Raw genomic sequence first — 18,199 nt, forward strand, 5'->3', positions numbered from 1 at the left:
TGATCCAAAAATGTCTTCTCGGGTTATAAAGAGGGGCAGTTCAGGGACTTTTGGGACGGGAAAAACCTGGCACTCTTCATCTTTGTGCGGCATTCCCTGGCGATCTAATCGCCAGAATTGAAGTCGAGTCTTTTTCCGTTTCCGGGCCTGTTTGTAGTGCTTAAGGAGCACCACCAGGCGAACGGTTGGAGAGCCTCCAATTAAAACTCTCCGTGCATTTTCTTTCAAGCTTTCATATGATTGAGAAAAACTAGCTTCAAACAGGATGCTTGGAATAGGAGAAAGCTTTTTGCCCAGAGCATCCCAGCCGGATGAAGGAGCGCGGGAAGACATGACACCAGTGTCAGGCTCTTTTTTGAGGTTTCTCCGGGGTGCTCGCAGAGGATCTGGTACAGGATTAGGGAGATTGACCACAGTGCTTAACAAGATCCAGAGATCCTCTTACTTGATTGTAGTCAGAAATCCTTGCATATTCCACTCATTCTGGCATTTCACGAGTCAAGTGAGAACACTATCATGAGTCCAGGACGGCATGGTAAGCTTCAGGATACCGTCTTCTGGGGATGCAGTCTTTCGAATATCCGGGTATTCATGATCCAGGGTATTCCATAAGGAGTTGCAGAACCCAAGTCAGAACGAGGAATTGATCAGGCTGTTGGAGAATTTTATATTCTTGGAGGATTCCCAGTGTAGCTTCCGCAGAGGGAACGCATTCGAGGGAAATAGAAGCGTCAGATGATTCATCGTCAGTATCGTGTTCTGGAAAATGTTCCATGGTGATAAATGACTGGAGTGGAGATTATGGAAGGTATAGAGTAAATGGAGTGGATCTCTGCTACCCGGATCCCCCATGATTCCTCCAAGAATCGGTCTTGAAATATTATCGAGTTCTTGTTCCCATTTTCGTCTTCTCTGTTAAATCCAGTAACTCCTTACACTTATCTCGCTAGAGCTGGACTTTGTACAAGAGGTTCACGGCGTCTCTAGGGTCTTCTTATATCGTCAGAGATGAACTTCGTACGAGGGGTTCAAGGCTCTAGTTCGTTCGTTTCGTCGCGATTGGGTATGCTGTGTGCAACTCCGGGGCGTCTACTAGGAACCGTATGACAGTTGGATTTACCTTACGTAGTCCAAGTGTGTCGTCGTAAGTAACTAGCAGTCGGAGTCACCTTGTGTGTCCCGTTTTACTACGTCGTACGATGTCCGTTCCACGCGTGGGGATCAAGGACAATGGGCGAAAAGGCTGAGTTAATTCTAATGTTCTGGGATAAATGCAGGAATTTTTACGCTATAAAGATCCGATTAATAAACAAGAACAATTAACTAGTTAAGGAAGGGAAAGGGGTCCTGGGGACCGGAAGCTCTTATGGCTCGTCCGGCTCCGCACAGATGCCAGGAGCGCAGTCTCTCCAGAGACTGGGCATTTCATCGGGTATCGGCCCGTTACACCTGCTGCCAATGGCATTTTTCATCTTGCCGCCCGCTGCTACGCTTCGTGTTCACGAGGCTAAGCATTGCAGTAGCGACGTCTCAAAAAAGGTGGGGACATCACTAGCTGCACCCCACTTAGAAGCATGATTGATATAATTAGGAAGCCGCGCGGGTGGGCAGAAAGGCACGGATAATTCCTGACTTAGAGCGCTAGATGATGAGGCTGAGGACGTACCCCTCTTTTGGTATGTTAGAATCCAGCTTAAATTCTGTTTATAAACGGCATAAACCATTTTCAAATCAGCTATTCCTTGGCCCTTTGCTTTTTAGCTTGAGAATCTCTAAGAAGTCCACTAGCAAATTCACCACAAAATATCATCAAGATGCATCGTTTGACAGAATGGAAGGATCAGATTCTCCATAAATCCAAAAAGACGCGGGATACAAAAACGCAACCCGACCAAACTCAGGTTCGTCCCAAACTCAGATCTGGTACTCCAGACGAAAACAGCAAAAGTCAGTTGCAGTCCGAGGACCCTGTGGCGCCGCAAGACCTGTGGCAATGTGCTTTTTCTCAGCTGGATCAAAAGGATCGAGACATCTTGAAGCATAATCCTGGCTGGACCAACAGAGGCGAAGGTCGCTCGCCAGTGATAGATGAGATCAATAATGTCATCAAAACTACAGAGAAAAAATACAAGGAGTACAAAGAAAAAAGTGGAATTCCAATTCACTGGTTAACTGAGGAAGAGATTGATCTTCGAAAAGTTGCGGGGAAAATCATCGACGCTGCTCTCTCTTTTAAGGGCGTGATTGATGCAGGGGTAGCTTGTGATCCTACTGGACATGCTACAAGTGCGTGGGCAGTAGTTTCACTGGGACTGAATGTAAGTTGTGAAACTAAATTCGGATGATAGAAAAACTAATATATGGTCAAATAAATAGATGGTGCAAAATAATTCCGACCGACGAGATGCCTTGTTCACTTCTTCTGAGTACCTTGCGGAGGTCCTTGCCCGATGCATATTTATCGAAAAGAACTTCTTCCGCTCCCAGATATCAAATCGAGAGATTATAGGATCTGCAATAATTAGAGTCTATAAAGTGATCCTCAAATATGCCGCAGAAACTTTAGGCGCTCAGGACCTCAACTTCGGAGAGAGAATGGTCGACAATGTCACGGCCATGACCAGTCAATGTCTCGCAAAGCATCAATCTTCTATTGAAAAGGAAGAGCTGAAGTTGAATCAATGTATTGTCTGGGATGGACAATTGCAAAACGAAAAGAATGCAGAGAAAATCCTTATAGCAATTGATGACGGATTGTCGAAGTCCCTTAATAATATAATTCTTGATTTTGGTCTGCCTATCGCAGAGGGTGCAATTCTGGGCTTCTATGAAAACCAACGAGACAATGCGTCTATCTGTTTAGAGAAAACGAGAGTTGATGTTCTCGCTCAAATCTCAAGATGGGCTGAGTCACCTGAGAGCAGATTCTTCTGGTTAAGTGGAATGGCTGGAACAGGAAAATCCACCATTGCCCGGACTGTCGCAATGTCTCTCCAAGATAAGGGTCAACTGGGAGCGACTTTCTTCTTCAAGAAAGATGACGCCCAGCGTGGCAATGCGAAAAGATTCATATCAACGATTGCGAAACAGCTGATGCGTTATAATCATCAGCTTGCATCCGGAATTCTCAACGCAATCAAAAAAGATTCCGATATTTCCGCAAGAACTCTATCGGAGCAATTTACTAAGCTCTTCCTCCAACCACTACAAGACTCTATACAAGATCGAACCCGAGTAATGGTTATTGTGGTCGATGCGTTGGATGAGTGCGAAAAAGAGGATCTGGAGATCATCCTAAAACTTCTGCCGGATTTGCAAAAGATCCAAAAATTCCAGCTGAAAATGTTTCTGACCAGCAGGCCGGAAAGCAGAATCAAAATAAGATCCAATCAAGGTCAGGAGGGTTCTCAAGAACTGGCTCTTCACACGATCGACAAATCTTTAGTTAAGCATGACATACGGCTTTTCTTAGGAAATCGCCTTGAACAAATTCGGCAAAACTATTCCTCACTTTGTTCTCAAAGTTGGCCTGCAAGTGACGCTATAGAAAAGTTAGTGGAGAAATCTGTTCCACTGTTCATTTATGCTGATACCGTATGTCGCTTTATTGGAGATGGAAAACGGCACCCACAGAAGCGCCTTGACAGAATTCTATCGCGAGTGGGCCCGCCTGAACTCCAGATGCAGACCATGTTTCAAGCAGTGTTGGAGCAACTCCTTAGCTCAGACGAAACTGAGTCAAAGGAACTTGAGAAACAGTTTCATGATATTGTGGGAGTTGTTATTCTTCTCGCCGCACCCCTATCAGCTAAGGCTCTCGGAGGACTCCTCACACCTTCAATTTCCACTGAAGATATTAGATTCCTCCTAGACGAGCTGCGCTCTGTTCTCAGCGTACCAGCAGATGATTATTCTTCAGTCTCTGTTTTACACGAATCATTTCGCGAATTTATCCTGGAAACAAATAGTGGATTCCATGTAAATGAGCAAGAGATGCATAGAACGATAGCATCACACTGCCTTCGCGTTATGGATAATCTGAAACGTGATATCTGTAATCTACAAGATTACGGAACACAGCGTGCGGACATCGACAGCCAAAAGATAAAGGAGTGCCTTCAACCAGAACTCCAGTACTCGTGCTGCTATTGGGTGTATCATCTAGAACGAGGCACAGCACTCACCATAAAAGAGGGAATTTCAGGGAAGGTTATTCTAAAATTCCTTCAAAAGCACTTTCTACACTGGCTAGAAGCGATGAGCCTTATGGGACTAACATCAGAGACTATTGAGATCGTAGGCAAACTGCAGTTGATGAATCAAGTAAGTACGTATATAAGTGATAGGTGATTAAGGCTGATTTTGACCGCATAGAAGACCCCGAATTCTGAGCTTTCACAATTCTTATTTGATGCGAGGCGATTTATCCTCCGAAATCTTTATATGACTGAGACTGCTCCACTCCAGCTTTATAGTTCCGCGCTAATATTTTCGCCACCGGAGAGTATTATAAGAAAACATTTTCAAGAAGAACGACTACAAAAGGTGCAAATTCTACCGCAAGTACAAAGATCGTGGAATGCATATTTACAGACCCTCGAGGGCCATTCTATTTCGGTCGAGTCTGTGTCCTTCTCTCCAGACGGCCAAATAGTAGCCTCAGGCTCGGGAGATAAGACGATTAAGCTCTGGGATGCTAAGACTGGCAAAGAGCTACAGACCCTCAAAGGCCATTCTGATGGGGTCTGGTCTGTGGCCTTCTCCCCAGACGGCCAAGCAGCTGCCTCAGGCTCGTTTGATAAGACGATTAAGCTCTGGGATTCTAAGACGGGTAAAGAGCTACAGACCCTCGAGGGCCATTCTGGTTGGGTCTGGTCTGTGGCCTTCTCCCCAGACGGTCAAATAGTTGCCTCAGGCTCGAGCGATAAGACGATCAAGCTCTGGGATGCTAAGACGGGTAAAGAGCTACAGACCCTCGAGGGCCATTCTGACTGGGTCCGGTCTGTGGCCTTCTCCCCGGGCGGCCAAATAGTTGCCTCAGGCTCGAGCGATAAGACGATCAAGCTCTGGGATGCTAAGACGGGTAAAGAGCTACAGACCCTTGAGGGCCATTCTGACGGGGTCATGTCTGTGACCTTCTCCCCAGATGGCCAAACAGCTGCCTCAGGCTCAAGAGATAATACGATTAAGCTCTGGGATGCTAAGACTAGCAAAGAGTTACAGACCATCGAGGGCCATTCTGATTGGGTCGGGTCTGTGGCCTTCTCTCCCGGGCGGCCAAATAGTTGCCTCAGGCTCGGGAGATAAGACAATTAAGCTCTGGGATGCTAAGACGGGTAAAGAGCTACAGACTCTCGAGGGCCATTCTCATTGGGTCCAGTCTGTGGCCTTCTCCCCGGATGGCCAAACAGTCGCCTCAAGCTCGTTTGATAAGACGATTAAGCTCTGGGATGCTAAGATTGACAAAGAGCTACAGACCCTTGAGAGCCATTCTGATTGGGTCCGATCTGTGGCCTTCTCCCCAGATGGCCAGACAGTCGCCTCAGGCTCGGGAGATAAGACGATTAAGCTTTGGGATTCTAAGACTGGCAAAGAGCTACAGACCCTCGAAGGCCATTCTGACTGGGTCCAGTCTATGGCCTTCTCCCCGGACGGCCAAATAGTTGCCTCAGGCTCGAGCGATAAGACGATCAAGCTCTGGGATGCTAAGACGGGTAAAGAGCTACAGACCCTTGAGGGCCATTCTGATTCGGTCTGGTCTGTGGCCTTCTCCCCGGACGGCCAAACAGCTGCCTCAGGCTCTAGTGATAAGACGATCAAGTTCTGGGATTCTAAGACGGGTAAAGAGCTACAGACCCTCGAGGGCCATTCTGACTGGGTCCGGTCCGTGGCCTTCTCCCCAGACGGCCAAATAGTTGCCTCAGGCTCGAGCGATAAGACGATTAAGCTCTGGGATGCTAATATTGGCAAAGAGCTACAGACCCTCGAGGGCCATTCTGATGGGGTCTGGTCTGTGGCCTTCTCCCCGGACGGCCAAACAGCTGCCTCAAGCTCGTTTGATAAGACGATCAAGCTCTGGGATTCTAAGACGGGCAAGGAGCTACAGACCCTCGAGGGTCATTCTAGTTCAGTCCGGTCTGTAGCCTTCTCCCCGGACGGCCAAATAGTTGCCTCAGACTCGATCGATAATACGATCAAGCTCTGGGATGCTAAGACTGGCAAAGAGCTGCAGACCTCTGAGGGCCATTCTTATTCGGTCGAGTCTGTGGCCAGTCAAAAATCGTCTAAGCCCGATCCTCAAGTGTCTATAGCAAATGAGTGGGTCGCCTTTAGGAAGAAAAACCTCATATGGCTCCCTGTTGAGTATCGTGATTTCTCTTGCTCAGCTATTCAGGGTAACTCTCTTACTCTTGGATATCCTAATGGAACTGTTTGCATTCTTGGTTTTCACACTGATCGGTAAACTCGTTGTTGTATTTAGTGGTGAATTATTTTCCAATATCCTTTCAACCAGACCATACAGATCAAAATAGCACACTATGTAATTTTCTGTTGCGCTTTAAATCTTCCGGCCTTTCCGTCATTTAATGTAATTAATGAAATTATGCAAGCTGTCAGTAGTTGAGAATGTACACATATATCAGCTTACACCAAGTCCGCTAAAGAGAGTAGTGGCTGATAAGCTGAGTATTCTGTTAAGGGATTGCATAAATAGACTTCAAGTGGAAGATGCTGCTAGTCGCTATTTGCTCTACCAGATACCGAATTGACTGGGGTTTGACGGAGGGATATTCAGTTATGACACATCAATAGATTTTGGAGGCCCTTTTCCCTTCTGTCAAAGGACTGATTCCAAGTTTAGTTTAGTGCATTATCAGTCAGATTCCGTAACTGGCATTACCGCCAGATCATTGTTTAGTTGAATACACACACACACACACACACACACACACACACACATATTTGACTACTCTGTTCCTATTTGCTCGCACGAATCCACTATTCAGTCCCATTTGACAGAACTTAATGGATCTAGGGATCGGCAATACCTAGGTATAATTTAAAATTTTCCTCGTACATTTTTAATCGATCCCATTTTTCTTAATTTGCAGAACTGAGAAATTCACTTCTTATCGACCTTTATGCAATAATGGCTCATAAGTCAGACTTGATACCTTCTATCAGGTCTCGTTAGTTGGAAGCCTGGGACAAATAAAGCCACAACAGATTGCACGCCTACAGGCATCGGCCTCCGAATCAAGATTCAAGCTTCAGATTTGATCTATTTCACGGAGGCTCTTACAAAAACCATCAGTTATTCTTCAGACTGCGGGCTAAAGAAGTACCCTAAAGGATCCGGAACCATCGAGCCTACAGATATGCTACTTGATGATGCAGTCATTGAGAAAATTAGTCCAACTATTCGGGCGATGTTGCAAGGATTCTGAATTCTCTTGTGAGAATTATGGATCCCCGATTTCTATGAAAGCAAGGCAGTTTCAGCCTTTTGCCAGAATGATGATGGTTTCTCAGTCATACTCTGAGTTCCGCCGCCTACGCTGGCCTACCTTCTTTGTCTCTGAGGTAACGAAGGCTCTTATTATAACGAATGAGATGAAGGCGATTTTTTGGGCCTGTCCTTCCAAAGACTATATATAACCTACCCTCGTGGGGCAATCTTCATTTTATAGAACATTTCCCCGATGTAAATTTTCTAAATATTTACTCAAAAAACCTTCAAAATAAAATAACAACATCACCTACCTTGGAGAACGAGCGTCATGAGCATCTTATGATCTTTCAAGTTGCGACCACCAACCCCCTAAGTTTATCCAACGAAATCCACGTGTCGATGGTTTGACGAGCAGGCAGAAAAAGCTAATTTGAGCTTTAACAAGAGCTCTTATGGCTGGACAAACTCAAGAGGCATTTTTATCCCTTAGATAAGGAGTAGAAAGAGCCAATTTTGTCTTTTGATACTTGATGGCCATAACTCTCATATATAGCCTGTTTTTGATGAGATATGTAAAGCAAATAGTATTATTGCTTTATTTATGCCTGCACATGCATCTAATATTTTACAGCCTCTTGATGTGGCCTGTTTAGGCCTTTAAAGAGGGAATATGGAAAGGGTGTTGCGGAGCTGATGCGGCTCGGCGTTAATTCTATTCAAAAAGATGATTTCCTCCTCCCTTCAGAGATGCTCGGGATATTGCTTTTAAAGCTAGTACCATAATTAGTAGCTTTAGAGCTGCTGGTTTAGTGCCTTTAAACCCATTAAATGTGCTTGATATGTCACGGTGCCATACGGTATATTAATGATTTGTTAGTGGTGTGTGTAACAAGGCTAATACATGGCCCGGGTTTACTATAATATAGCTACATAACATATTCGGCGACATATAGGGTAGTCATGCCTTAGCTTAGTCTTACCCAATCTTACCCTGTTTATTGTGTACTCACCCTGTACACCCCCGGTTGCACGACACTAAAGCGGCCCAAAGTATTCAACCTTGTACGCGACTCGCAAGGTCACCAAGGCTTTCGTTGCAGCTGGTCCAAGATGCAAGGTCTCGTAGTATACAAGGGAGCGAAGAAGGTCACGGCTTATATTCACAACTGCGAGGAGTGCAGACGGAGCCAGATACCTCGGCATTTTAAATAAACAACCACATTTAGAACACTGACTCGTGATATCGACGAAAAGATCCGTCGCGAGTTCGTCCATCCCTTTACCATGCGCGAATATACGCCAATAAAGTCTCTCTAGCAGCTTCCCCGGAAGATTGGAGGAAGAAAGCGGCAAACTAGGAGTGCATGGCAGGCTACTTAGACGAGAAGCTGATTACCGTTATGCTTGAATGCTTGCTCTCGCTTTCAGCTTGCAACCGCTATAGGTATCTTGGATGATGACTGCGGCCCAGGTCCAATTAGGTCACGCATCATTAACGAGTTTGGCTCGAGCAGCTTTTAAATTTTCATACAAAACTTGCTTGTAGAATTTATGTACAATAGGACTTTAGCTAAATACCTATGTTAGTCTATTTAGCTTAGCCTTTCTCACTTCCTCATCTCAACGTCGACCACTTCCCTACATTGTGTACTTGAATAATGGCTCACTCTCACTTCCGAGACTCGTAGAACAGGCTTGCCAGGTCCCTAATTTTGGTTAAAATTATCCACTTCCAGATCATTGCTCTTTACCGCATGGATTTTCGTCCATTTAATCCCGAAAGCAAAACAGAAAGCCATGGCTGTCGTACTAGCTGCAACAAACTATCGAAGTTCACTCGTCAGTAAAAATTCCTCTACATCCTCACCCATGGAGGGGCCACTCACAAATGTGGAGGTAATAGCTTTGTTGTAAGAATCCAAAACCGGACTCAGCAGCTTTGGGAAGTTCGCATTGACGGTCTTACGGATATCGGCAGTTCCAGCGGCAGATAATAACGCCCTCTGTGTAGCATTCAGACCATGATCATCCAGGGATTTGCTCAGAATTGAACGGAACACGATGCTTCCGATAACCTGTGTGACTGTGGCACCCAGAAACTGGAAAAATATATTGAGAGACGGCAGCGGGCATGAGCTCTGGTCTATCATAGACTGCTAGTTGGACTATGAGAGAGGGCATTTGCTGGGCCATGCCGACTCCGAGACCCTGGATGACTTGGGACCCGATCCAATGGCTAGACGGCGTATGGAAAGCTGTGAACTGGGTGTATAATGCTGCGGCGGTGCACATGAAGAGAGGTCCGATGAAGAGCCAAGGGTTATAGAAGTTGACTTTCCGCGCTGTCTAGTGTCAGCTTCTTTTCCAAGGCCACTTTGCACGTGAAACCCGAGTGTTAAGCTTACCTAGAATACTAGAAGTCAGTGTTCCCACGATCTGCGCGAGCACCGAAGCTAAAACCCGCGTGCCACTTTCTAGCGGACTTGCGCCTTCCACGGCTTGAAACCACTCAGGGAGATAGTAGTTTAGGATGCCAATAGACCCGAAATGACAGAAGGAAAACAGGATACTGAAGGTGATGGATCGTCTGGTAATCAAATTCCCAGGTATTATAGCGTCATCGCCCTTACGGTTTAGCGTAGAATGGACCATTTAGATACGACTAGTCGATCTCCACTTCGATCCACTCGCAACACTGATACAAAGAGTGGGCTACTTGACTCTGGGAAATTGTATTATGCAAGACTTGATCGTCGGTAGCAAACCTTGTCCTCTTTTTCACATAAAGGCTTTTCTTTCACTCTAACATCTTTCCATTTACCAATGTGTACGAGGTTTGAACTTTAAAGATGAATTTCGAAGATCTCCAGAAAATTGCTCTTGAGCGTGCTACACTTGCCGCATCACGTGGCTTCACGCTTGAGTCCTACCGGACCCACTCCCATAGGACCGAAGTTTAGTCCCATGGGAGTCCCACGGGAAATGGCAAGGTCTACCTGTAAATATCGTATCACAGAAGTTTTTGTTCCTACTTTCCGATAAAAAGCTAAATAGTATATGTTGGTGTCTAATATCAAACGCTAGGGAGGTGAAAACTAAAAAGAGGATATTGAAAGATCACGGTGTATCAATGCTAGGGAGAAAAAACCAAAAAGGATATCAAAGATCACGGGTATCAATGCTAGGAAGGAGAAAACCAACAAAGGATATCGAAAGCTCACGGGGTATTAATGCTAAGGAGTAAAGACAAAAAGGAGAATATCGAGAGGGGTCAGTTAAAGAGGAACAGATAAGAGGATAGGACGAATGCTTAATCGTCGATAATCATGTGATGAAGACGAGCGAAAAGCTCTGCCTCCATACGTTCACCAGGTAGTGGGCCGCGAAGGATTTCACCGATCATATCAGACCCTTCGGGAAAGTCATATTCCCAAACAGGAGAAGCTGACCCCTTCATACGGCGGAGAAGGGTCTGTTGCCAATGCCATCGTAGGAGGTCGTCAGAGACGCGATTAGGGTCTTGCGGATTGCGGCACACTGGGTCCAGAATTCTGCCGTCGAGATTGTTGTTATTTGCTCCAAAATCGACGATCTTATACCCATCTTCGGGGTTGATGGAAATTTCAAAGTCATCAAACTGGTCATGGATGTCATTACGGAGACATAATCCATTTTGGATGGAGTTGATTCCAGCTCGATGACCTCCAAAAGTCTGATCTGTGATAAAACGATCAAGGTGAAGATCATCCCAGAGGGACACACGGGCAAGTGGAAATAGATGTGCGGACTGCCATCCTCTCCATGAAGTTTTCATACCAGGGATAGAGAGGGAACGATTGAGCACGCCAGAAATGACGCACATTCCATCCCGGTTACGAACACCGTTGCGGAACGCCAACTCTCTAGGAGTAGCGGCACGAGTTGTGATACGCGAGGGGACTCGTCGGATGCATTCATCGTTGGTGAGTTGAATGGTAGAACCAGGGGTCGGATAGATATCATAGTCACCAATCGCAAGAATCTGAGGACCTGCTAAGAGTTGGGTTCCAGTTTCGTTTGAAAAGATTGAGATAGGGGCCCGCGGTTCCGAGTCAATAATAAAATCGATCATGTCAATGAAGTTTCCGTCTGTGATCGAGCCATTTTGAAAAAATTGCCCAAAAAGGTTTTCCGTGCCTCCACGGAAGTAACGGACAAGCCCAACTGCGTTCATGATGATAGCTGATTGTTTGCGTAAGTCTCGCGCTCATGAGGAAAAAGAAAAGAGAAAACAATCAAAAAAAAGAAGTACGCTCAAAATTATGTAACACGTGATTGAACGTCATAGCTGATTAACAATAGGGAACTATTATTTATATCCACCATGCTTTTACTTAGATGCACCATGCACTGCCTTATTACTAAGGCTATACTACACTTTCCCTGACCGCTTCACTTACCGCCTGACCACCTTTAATTAGTCATATTCAAGCCAAATTCTCCAACTCCTGTAAATATCTATCTTCATTCATTCTTCATTCTACATAAAACCAGAGTTGAAAACACGCTAAATACAGCAAATGAAATACAGGTGTAAAATTAGGTAGATGCGACTGAAGGGAAAATTAGGAGTTAAGTTAAGATGCGACCATGGCCAGCTTTCGGCTGAATAGTTTTTCCATAATACTGGCAGAAATATTGGCAGAACTAAATAGGTGCCTGATGGTGCCTTAAAACCTTAGTAATAAGGCAGTACATGGTGGATATAATAATTCCCTATTTATATAATCTACTCCTATTTGTTTATACAATCTACTTATTCAGCCCAAATCTAACATCTTTTGTCAAAGATCATATTTTAGTTTAACTTAGTTTTAGCCATCTCCCGTGGCATTACTGCCATTGTTTACTTAGTGTCGGAACATGGATATTGTAATCGTGCAATACCATAAACCCGGAACGGAACAAACAGACCCCCGAGTCATGGGGGAACAACTATATTAGGAACTTAAGTAGCTACATAAATCGAACACATTTCACACCACTTTACATATAATATATACTAAGAATGTAACAGGTTGAATCCTGGTGAACACGTGGTTGTACCACGTGACCCACCAACCGTGTCAACTTGTGCGAGGAAGTGGGATTATAGGAACCAATCAGAAGACTTCACAATCTCAAATATGTGTGTGTATTCGCAGTAGTAAATCTTACGGCAGTAAAGAGCGTACGGAAGCTGACTAATAAAGAACACTAGACTAAAATAGGACTGGCCATTTGACAAACCGCATACCTCACGATTCCACCCCGAATTGTTTACGTTTCTTTAAGGGTTTTGTACACAGCATGTGTCTAGCTAGTTTTGAATCTAAAATTAGCTTTAGCCCTTAACAGCTGCGATGAACACGAAGAATTAAAGTAAGTACAGTGAATGAGTGTCCTTACATCCTTCGCGTCATGTTCATGGCTAGTTGCCTTTTTTACAAAATGTGTAGTAATCATGCATTAGCTAGCTTTATTATGTGGCTATGTGCAGATACGAAGGCAGCACTGTTTCAAGAGAAATTACTCTATCCAATAGCTTTTAAATATTCAAGGATTAGTAAAGTAGTCATTAGCTTAGTCTCACCCCAATCTCACCCTGGCTCACCCGGTTCTCACCCTGTTTATTGTGCACTCACCTTGCTCACCCCCGGTCGCGCGACGCTAAGGCAGCGCTCACCCATTGCTCACCCTGGCGACACGCACCCGACTATTTTCCGCGTTTAAGCCACACGCCGGTCAGTTAGAAGTATGGTGGGTGACCACAGGCGAATCCTGACTGTGGTATGTTTTTGTTGTTTTTGAAATTCATAGTCCGATGTAATGTATTTGGACGAGAAGAATTCAAAATTGTGTTAACATCTCATATTTTTTTAATGTTGACATACATGCCTTGAAAACTAGGTAACAATGAAAACATTGGGAATTGATAGGGACACCAAAAAAAAGAAACTAGAGGAACACCACCTCTACTCTTTAAATGATTCTCTATTATAGTGAGAGAATTTAATAATCAATAGAGCATATAAAAGCTGCAGGTAGGGTCTAGTGACATTATCGAGTTCTAAGGTCCACTCATAAAAATTGCACCGTTTCGGACTTCCTTCGCCAGATACTCGATTTCTGAATCTGTAGGTTCTTGGCCGGGCAATTTTGTAAGGGTGTATAATTTACTTTTACCACTATTAACTGGTAGTGGAATCCGAAGCAAATAAGTGACACGCATGAATTGTTTGCGGATCCACTCGTGCTGCCCTGGTCTGAGAAAACTCGCCATAGACTGACCATGGCCTTCTGAGAAGAGCGTCAACAAGCGACTCAACGGACTCATAATATGCCAAGGCCCTTGAGCAATGATGTGGCGTCTGTAATATTCCCTTGATGTTTGGCCCTTCTGACCTTGCTTGTCAAAGCGTCGTTCATCCTGAACGACGGCTAGTGAACGAGGACTTGGAAGCAATATTTTCGTGTCGCCAAAGTCGGCAAGGTGGAGAGGATTGGATCGATTACCGAGATAAAAGGGTACACTGTGGCACACGGAATCCACTAGTTCCTGGAGAGTTTGGACATAATCTCCCAGATGTTCATCACTCGGAGATGTTTTATCCGCTCGATCCTCAAATTTCTGTGGATATGCAATTGCATGTAAGCTGAAAATAATCCTGAGAAGCAAGAGACGCTGAACGCGCCATAGATTCCAAATCGTTCCAATCTGGCACGTAGGATAAACCTCGCAAAGAAATCGATAGGTGGGGATTGAAGAATCGACGTCCTGTCCACTTCTGAGCTTCAGCGGCTGCCAGTAGTCTGGCACGTTTCTTGACCAGGCCAGTAATTGATCGTCTAGGCGTTTTGCCTCGAAAATCCAATCTCTTGGAGCATTCTGCGAAGAAGTGATAGACCCGTCCTGCGTTACGAACTGCATATAGCTAGCTTGTAATTCGGCAACAGTGGCCCCTATAGCATCAAGTCTAGGACTTGGGTTGTCTGTCGATGCTATCAAATCCGTGCTTTTGACCCAGGAGTGTGCAGTATCTTCCAATGCCCTTTCTTGACGCATCGCAGAGCAAATTTCGGAATGAAGAATAAATCTCTGAAGAAGAATGTGGGTCATTCCGCCGGCTTTATTAGAACTTGCAAATGGAAGCAAAGACAATGCGGCATTGTGGTGTATGGATGTTCCTGAGCGAAGACCAAAGACAGCGGCGACGTTTTCATATAACTGCAGTGCCAACACCGCTGAAATAGTTCCCGGCTTGCCCCATTCATTGTGATTCTTTAACGTACTCCGAAGACATTTAACGGCCTGAATATATATATCTCGTGAAGTCTGGCAGTAATCCCGTCGCCATAGAGACAGGATTTCAGAAGCTACGGCTGACACAGCCAACATGAGAGGCGACTCTTGCGTCTGAGAACAATATAATGGAATGAGAACCTCGAAAAACCCGCGCGCGGATTCCAAACTCCGACCCATGCCGGCGTAATACTGAAAAAAGAAAGACACTGAGGTGTCTGGTTCAGCTAGCGCTCGCGGACTAGACGCCTGATTCTCATCTCGAGCGACTCTGGCCCTATTGATTTCGTTGCAGAACTTGTGGTTCTGTTCTTTGAACTTCAGGGTGGTACATTTTATCTGGTAACCCTCACATTGAAGTCCTAGACGATGGCATGTCCGGCATTTGGGTTTTGCTTGGTCACATTTGACGCGGCGTTGTTTGCATGTAACGCACCCTTTGGAGCATCCGTAGTTAACCATGGTGACAGCGCTGATGCCAAAAATGATACCTCATTTGCGATGGTGAATCATAAGCATGGTCAACTCGAGCCATTGAATTGCTAGATCTCGTCACGCTTACTGTGTTCTTGGCAGAGTAAAAGGTGGAGCCTGATTGTGTACAGACTCCACTGCTAGCCATATACCAATGAGGAGGCTCCATCGCAAACCCCATACCTAATAGATTCTAGTGCGGTTCGCCCTCCAATCCCAAGCAAATCTGCCTGCATCTGGATCGACACGATCTACATACACTTTACATTGATGGCCTTGTGGCTGCGGGTGCATTTACTTATCAAGCCACCAATGATCCAGCTCCGTCGCAACCCATATACCCAATTCAATATGAGCCGTTTATGTTCTAATCAACGGACACATCATTTGGATACGCTGATGCCTGGTCCCATGACGTCCGAAGACGGTTCGCTAGAGCAGGAATGAAGTATAAGTAGAGATGAAGTGACCGTAGATAAAATAGTCAGATTTCAACAAGCAAGACCTCTTTTATCAGTGAACTGTGACATATTCTTATCCTAGAAAGAATTCGAAACTTTTGTAGTCCGCCATGAAACTTTTGTGTTGCACCGGCCCTCTTTTGGCGACATCACTTTATTGTCGTCTAGCAGTTGCAGCCAACACAACAGACAATCTTCCCACGCTGCAACTAAGCACAGACACTACTTTCAACTTTCAATTTCTCATTGCCCTTGGCGATGCTCCCACGGGGGGTTCGGACATCGGACCTGTCCTGGGGGCTGCTAAGAACATCAAAGCTGGAGACATGTCCTCTTACAGCGAGCAGTTCTACAAACTCGCCAATCAAACTAAGAGACAAGCAGAGGACCCGGAAAATGCCTATGGCCCAGCCAATGTCAGAGACACCTGGTTCTCTGCCTCCCAGTACTTCCGTCGAGCAGATTTCTACCTCCACGGAAACTGGAGCAACCCGTTAATCAATACCCTTTGGGCAGAGCAGACTGCGGCGTTTAATAAGGCGTTGGCTGCTTTGCCCGTCCCTGGCAAGCGTATCCGCATCCCCGCTAAGAAGGGTAATTTCACCATTGAAGCTATCTGGTATGGCGTACCCGGGGGAGAAAACCGCAAACTGCCAACCTTAGTTATCGGAAATGGATTCGATGCTGCACAGGAGGACTCATATCATTACTTCGTCGCTCATGCACTAGTAAGAGGCTGGAACTGCATCACCTATGAAGGCCCAGGTCATCCGACTGTACGCCGAGAGCAGAACATTGGCTTCATTCCGAACTGGGAGAACGTTGTGACCCCCGTGGTAGACTACGTCCTTTCCGAAAAGTCAAACGTCATCGATGAGAGCCGTCTTGTTCTTGTTGGCAACTCCTTCGGCGGTTATCTGGCTGCCCGTGCAGCAGCCTTTGAGCCTCGTTTAGCAGCAGTGGTCTTGATTGACGGAGTTTGGGATTTCTATGCTGGAGTCATAGGGCAATTGACATCTGAGATCGTGGCCTCATATGAGGCGGGCAACTATACAGAATTTGACAACAAGATTCTTTCACTGCGAGAGGCTGGGAAGCTCAGTACAGCTGCTGCCTGGGGTTTAGATCAAGGCTTGTGGTCATTTTATACGCATTCCCCTTCTGACTTTTTCAATCAGAGCAAGCAATATCGATTGGAGGATGTTGTTGACAAGATCAAGATGCCAGTATTTATAGGGGATGCTGAGTATGAGAACTTTTTACCGGGCCAGCCGAAGCAAGTCAAGGATGCACTAGGGGACCGAGCTACTCTGCATGCCTTCCTAGGGGTTGCTGGCTATCACTGCCAGACTGGTGCCACGCAAGAGATGGCACGGGCTATCTTTGCCTGGTTAAACAAGTCTCTCGGTAAAGCATAAGAGATGTTGTAGCTTGTCTTTGCATATACAAACATGCTCTAGCTTATCTTTGATGTATGAATACATTGATTTGGATATAGTTTGAGGCCAGCGCTCTAGAGGGGCTATCTGACTGGGTGTCAGAGAGAATCATTGAGTCCTGTAGAGGAATTAATATACGACTTTTCACAGAAATTGAGGAAATCCCGTGCTCAGTGATATTTATAGATCCATATCAGGCTTAGTTTGATCATGCGGGCCACTCTTTTCACCTTAAGCCGACTACTACACAAACCGATGTCCAAGAGGCTTGCAATTTCATCGGCCTCAAAACACAGAATATGACAGGAATCATACATAGCTACGTGCAAGTGTTGTATGCCCGTCGCATGGTCTAAGGTTACAGTATGTGTGTGTGGTGTGTTTGTGTAATTTACCCTGACCCCTCGCAATGAAAAGCGATACTCAGGCTACAACATAGACTATATAGCCCTGTATGTACATGCAGAATGTTCCATTTCCCGAAAACGAACTTAGGCCCTCTTCAAGGCCTGTCCTGGCCCGCGACACGCTGTCTGGTTTACATCTCTACCCTGTTTTTGAGCCCTCCTAGTAGAGTCTACACGCCGTTAAACGCATCGCCAACCTCTTTGCTTAACTCTGTTAAAAGCTCCCTTAAGTTCGCACAGTCCACTGGCCCTTGGGTGTTTTTTCTTGCGTGCCATACACGCATTGATCGCCGTCGCGTACAAAGATATATCATGAAATCTTGAACAGTTTAGTTTGTATCTACTTTTTTGCACATCAGATACTGTAGAATATCATACTTGACCAGATAAATCAGATTTTTAGGCTAGACTGGTTGAATTGAACTAAAGATTGGGGTCGGTCCGGACATACTACATCATATAAAGTTTTCAGGCACATTCTTCGTACTTTTCTGGCCGAAAGCACTTCAGCCAGTCTACTTGAACGCCTTATTATTACACTATTCTTTATTGTCGAAGTACCCTCTGCGCCCTGAATGAAGCGCTAGCTTACTAGATGTGGGTGGCGTGGGCATGTCCATCAGATAACACGTATCCTGGCCAGC

General features: G+C 45.4%; 5 protein-coding genes across 5 annotated transcripts; 2 read left to right on the plus strand and 3 right to left on the minus strand.

Annotated features, from left to right (window-relative positions):
• Positions 1-1,814: 1,814 nt before the first annotated feature.
• Positions 1,815-6,463, plus strand: N7495_007022 (uncharacterized protein; the record flags this gene model as incomplete). The annotated part of the gene is made up of 4 exons (XM_057209673.1): positions 1,815-2,318; positions 2,377-4,323; positions 4,375-5,284; positions 5,343-6,463. The coding sequence occupies 4 exons, from the start codon at positions 1,815-1,817 to the stop codon at positions 6,461-6,463; spliced, it is 4,482 nt and encodes a 1,493-aa protein (XP_057063447.1).
• Positions 6,464-9,276: 2,813 nt separating this feature from the next.
• N7495_007023 (uncharacterized protein) lies at positions 9,277-10,105 on the minus strand (the record flags this gene model as incomplete). The annotated part of the gene is made up of 2 exons (XM_057209674.1): positions 9,277-9,589; positions 9,828-10,105. 2 exons carry the CDS (start codon positions 10,103-10,105, stop codon positions 9,277-9,279), a joined length of 591 nt encoding a protein of 196 aa, XP_057063448.1.
• A 658-nt stretch (positions 10,106-10,763) lies between these two features.
• N7495_007024 (HNH endonuclease signature motif containing protein) lies at positions 10,764-11,666 on the minus strand (the record flags this gene model as incomplete). The annotated part of the gene is made up of 1 exon (XM_057209675.1): positions 10,764-11,666. The coding sequence occupies one exon, from the start codon at positions 11,664-11,666 to the stop codon at positions 10,764-10,766; it is 903 nt and encodes a 300-aa protein (XP_057063449.1).
• Positions 11,667-13,541: 1,875 nt separating this feature from the next.
• N7495_007025 (Zn(II)2Cys6 transcription factor domain-containing protein) lies at positions 13,542-15,236 on the minus strand (the record flags this gene model as incomplete). The annotated part of the gene is made up of 1 exon (XM_057209676.1): positions 13,542-15,236. The coding sequence occupies one exon, from the start codon at positions 15,234-15,236 to the stop codon at positions 13,542-13,544; it is 1,695 nt and encodes a 564-aa protein (XP_057063450.1).
• Positions 15,237-15,819: 583 nt separating this feature from the next.
• On the plus strand, positions 15,820-17,127 carry N7495_007026 (alpha/beta hydrolase family protein; the record flags this gene model as incomplete). Its single annotated transcript, XM_057209677.1, has 1 exon — positions 15,820-17,127. One exon carries the CDS (start codon positions 15,820-15,822, stop codon positions 17,125-17,127), a length of 1,308 nt encoding a protein of 435 aa, XP_057063451.1.
• Between the last annotated feature and the right edge of the window lie 1,072 nt (positions 17,128-18,199).

Source organism: Penicillium taxi, assembly GCF_028828555.1.
Source record: "Penicillium taxi strain IBT 34144 chromosome Unknown utg000004l_segment0_segment0, whole genome shotgun sequence".
In the NCBI taxonomy this organism is placed as follows: Eukaryota; Fungi; Ascomycota; class Eurotiomycetes; order Eurotiales; family Aspergillaceae; genus Penicillium; species Penicillium taxi.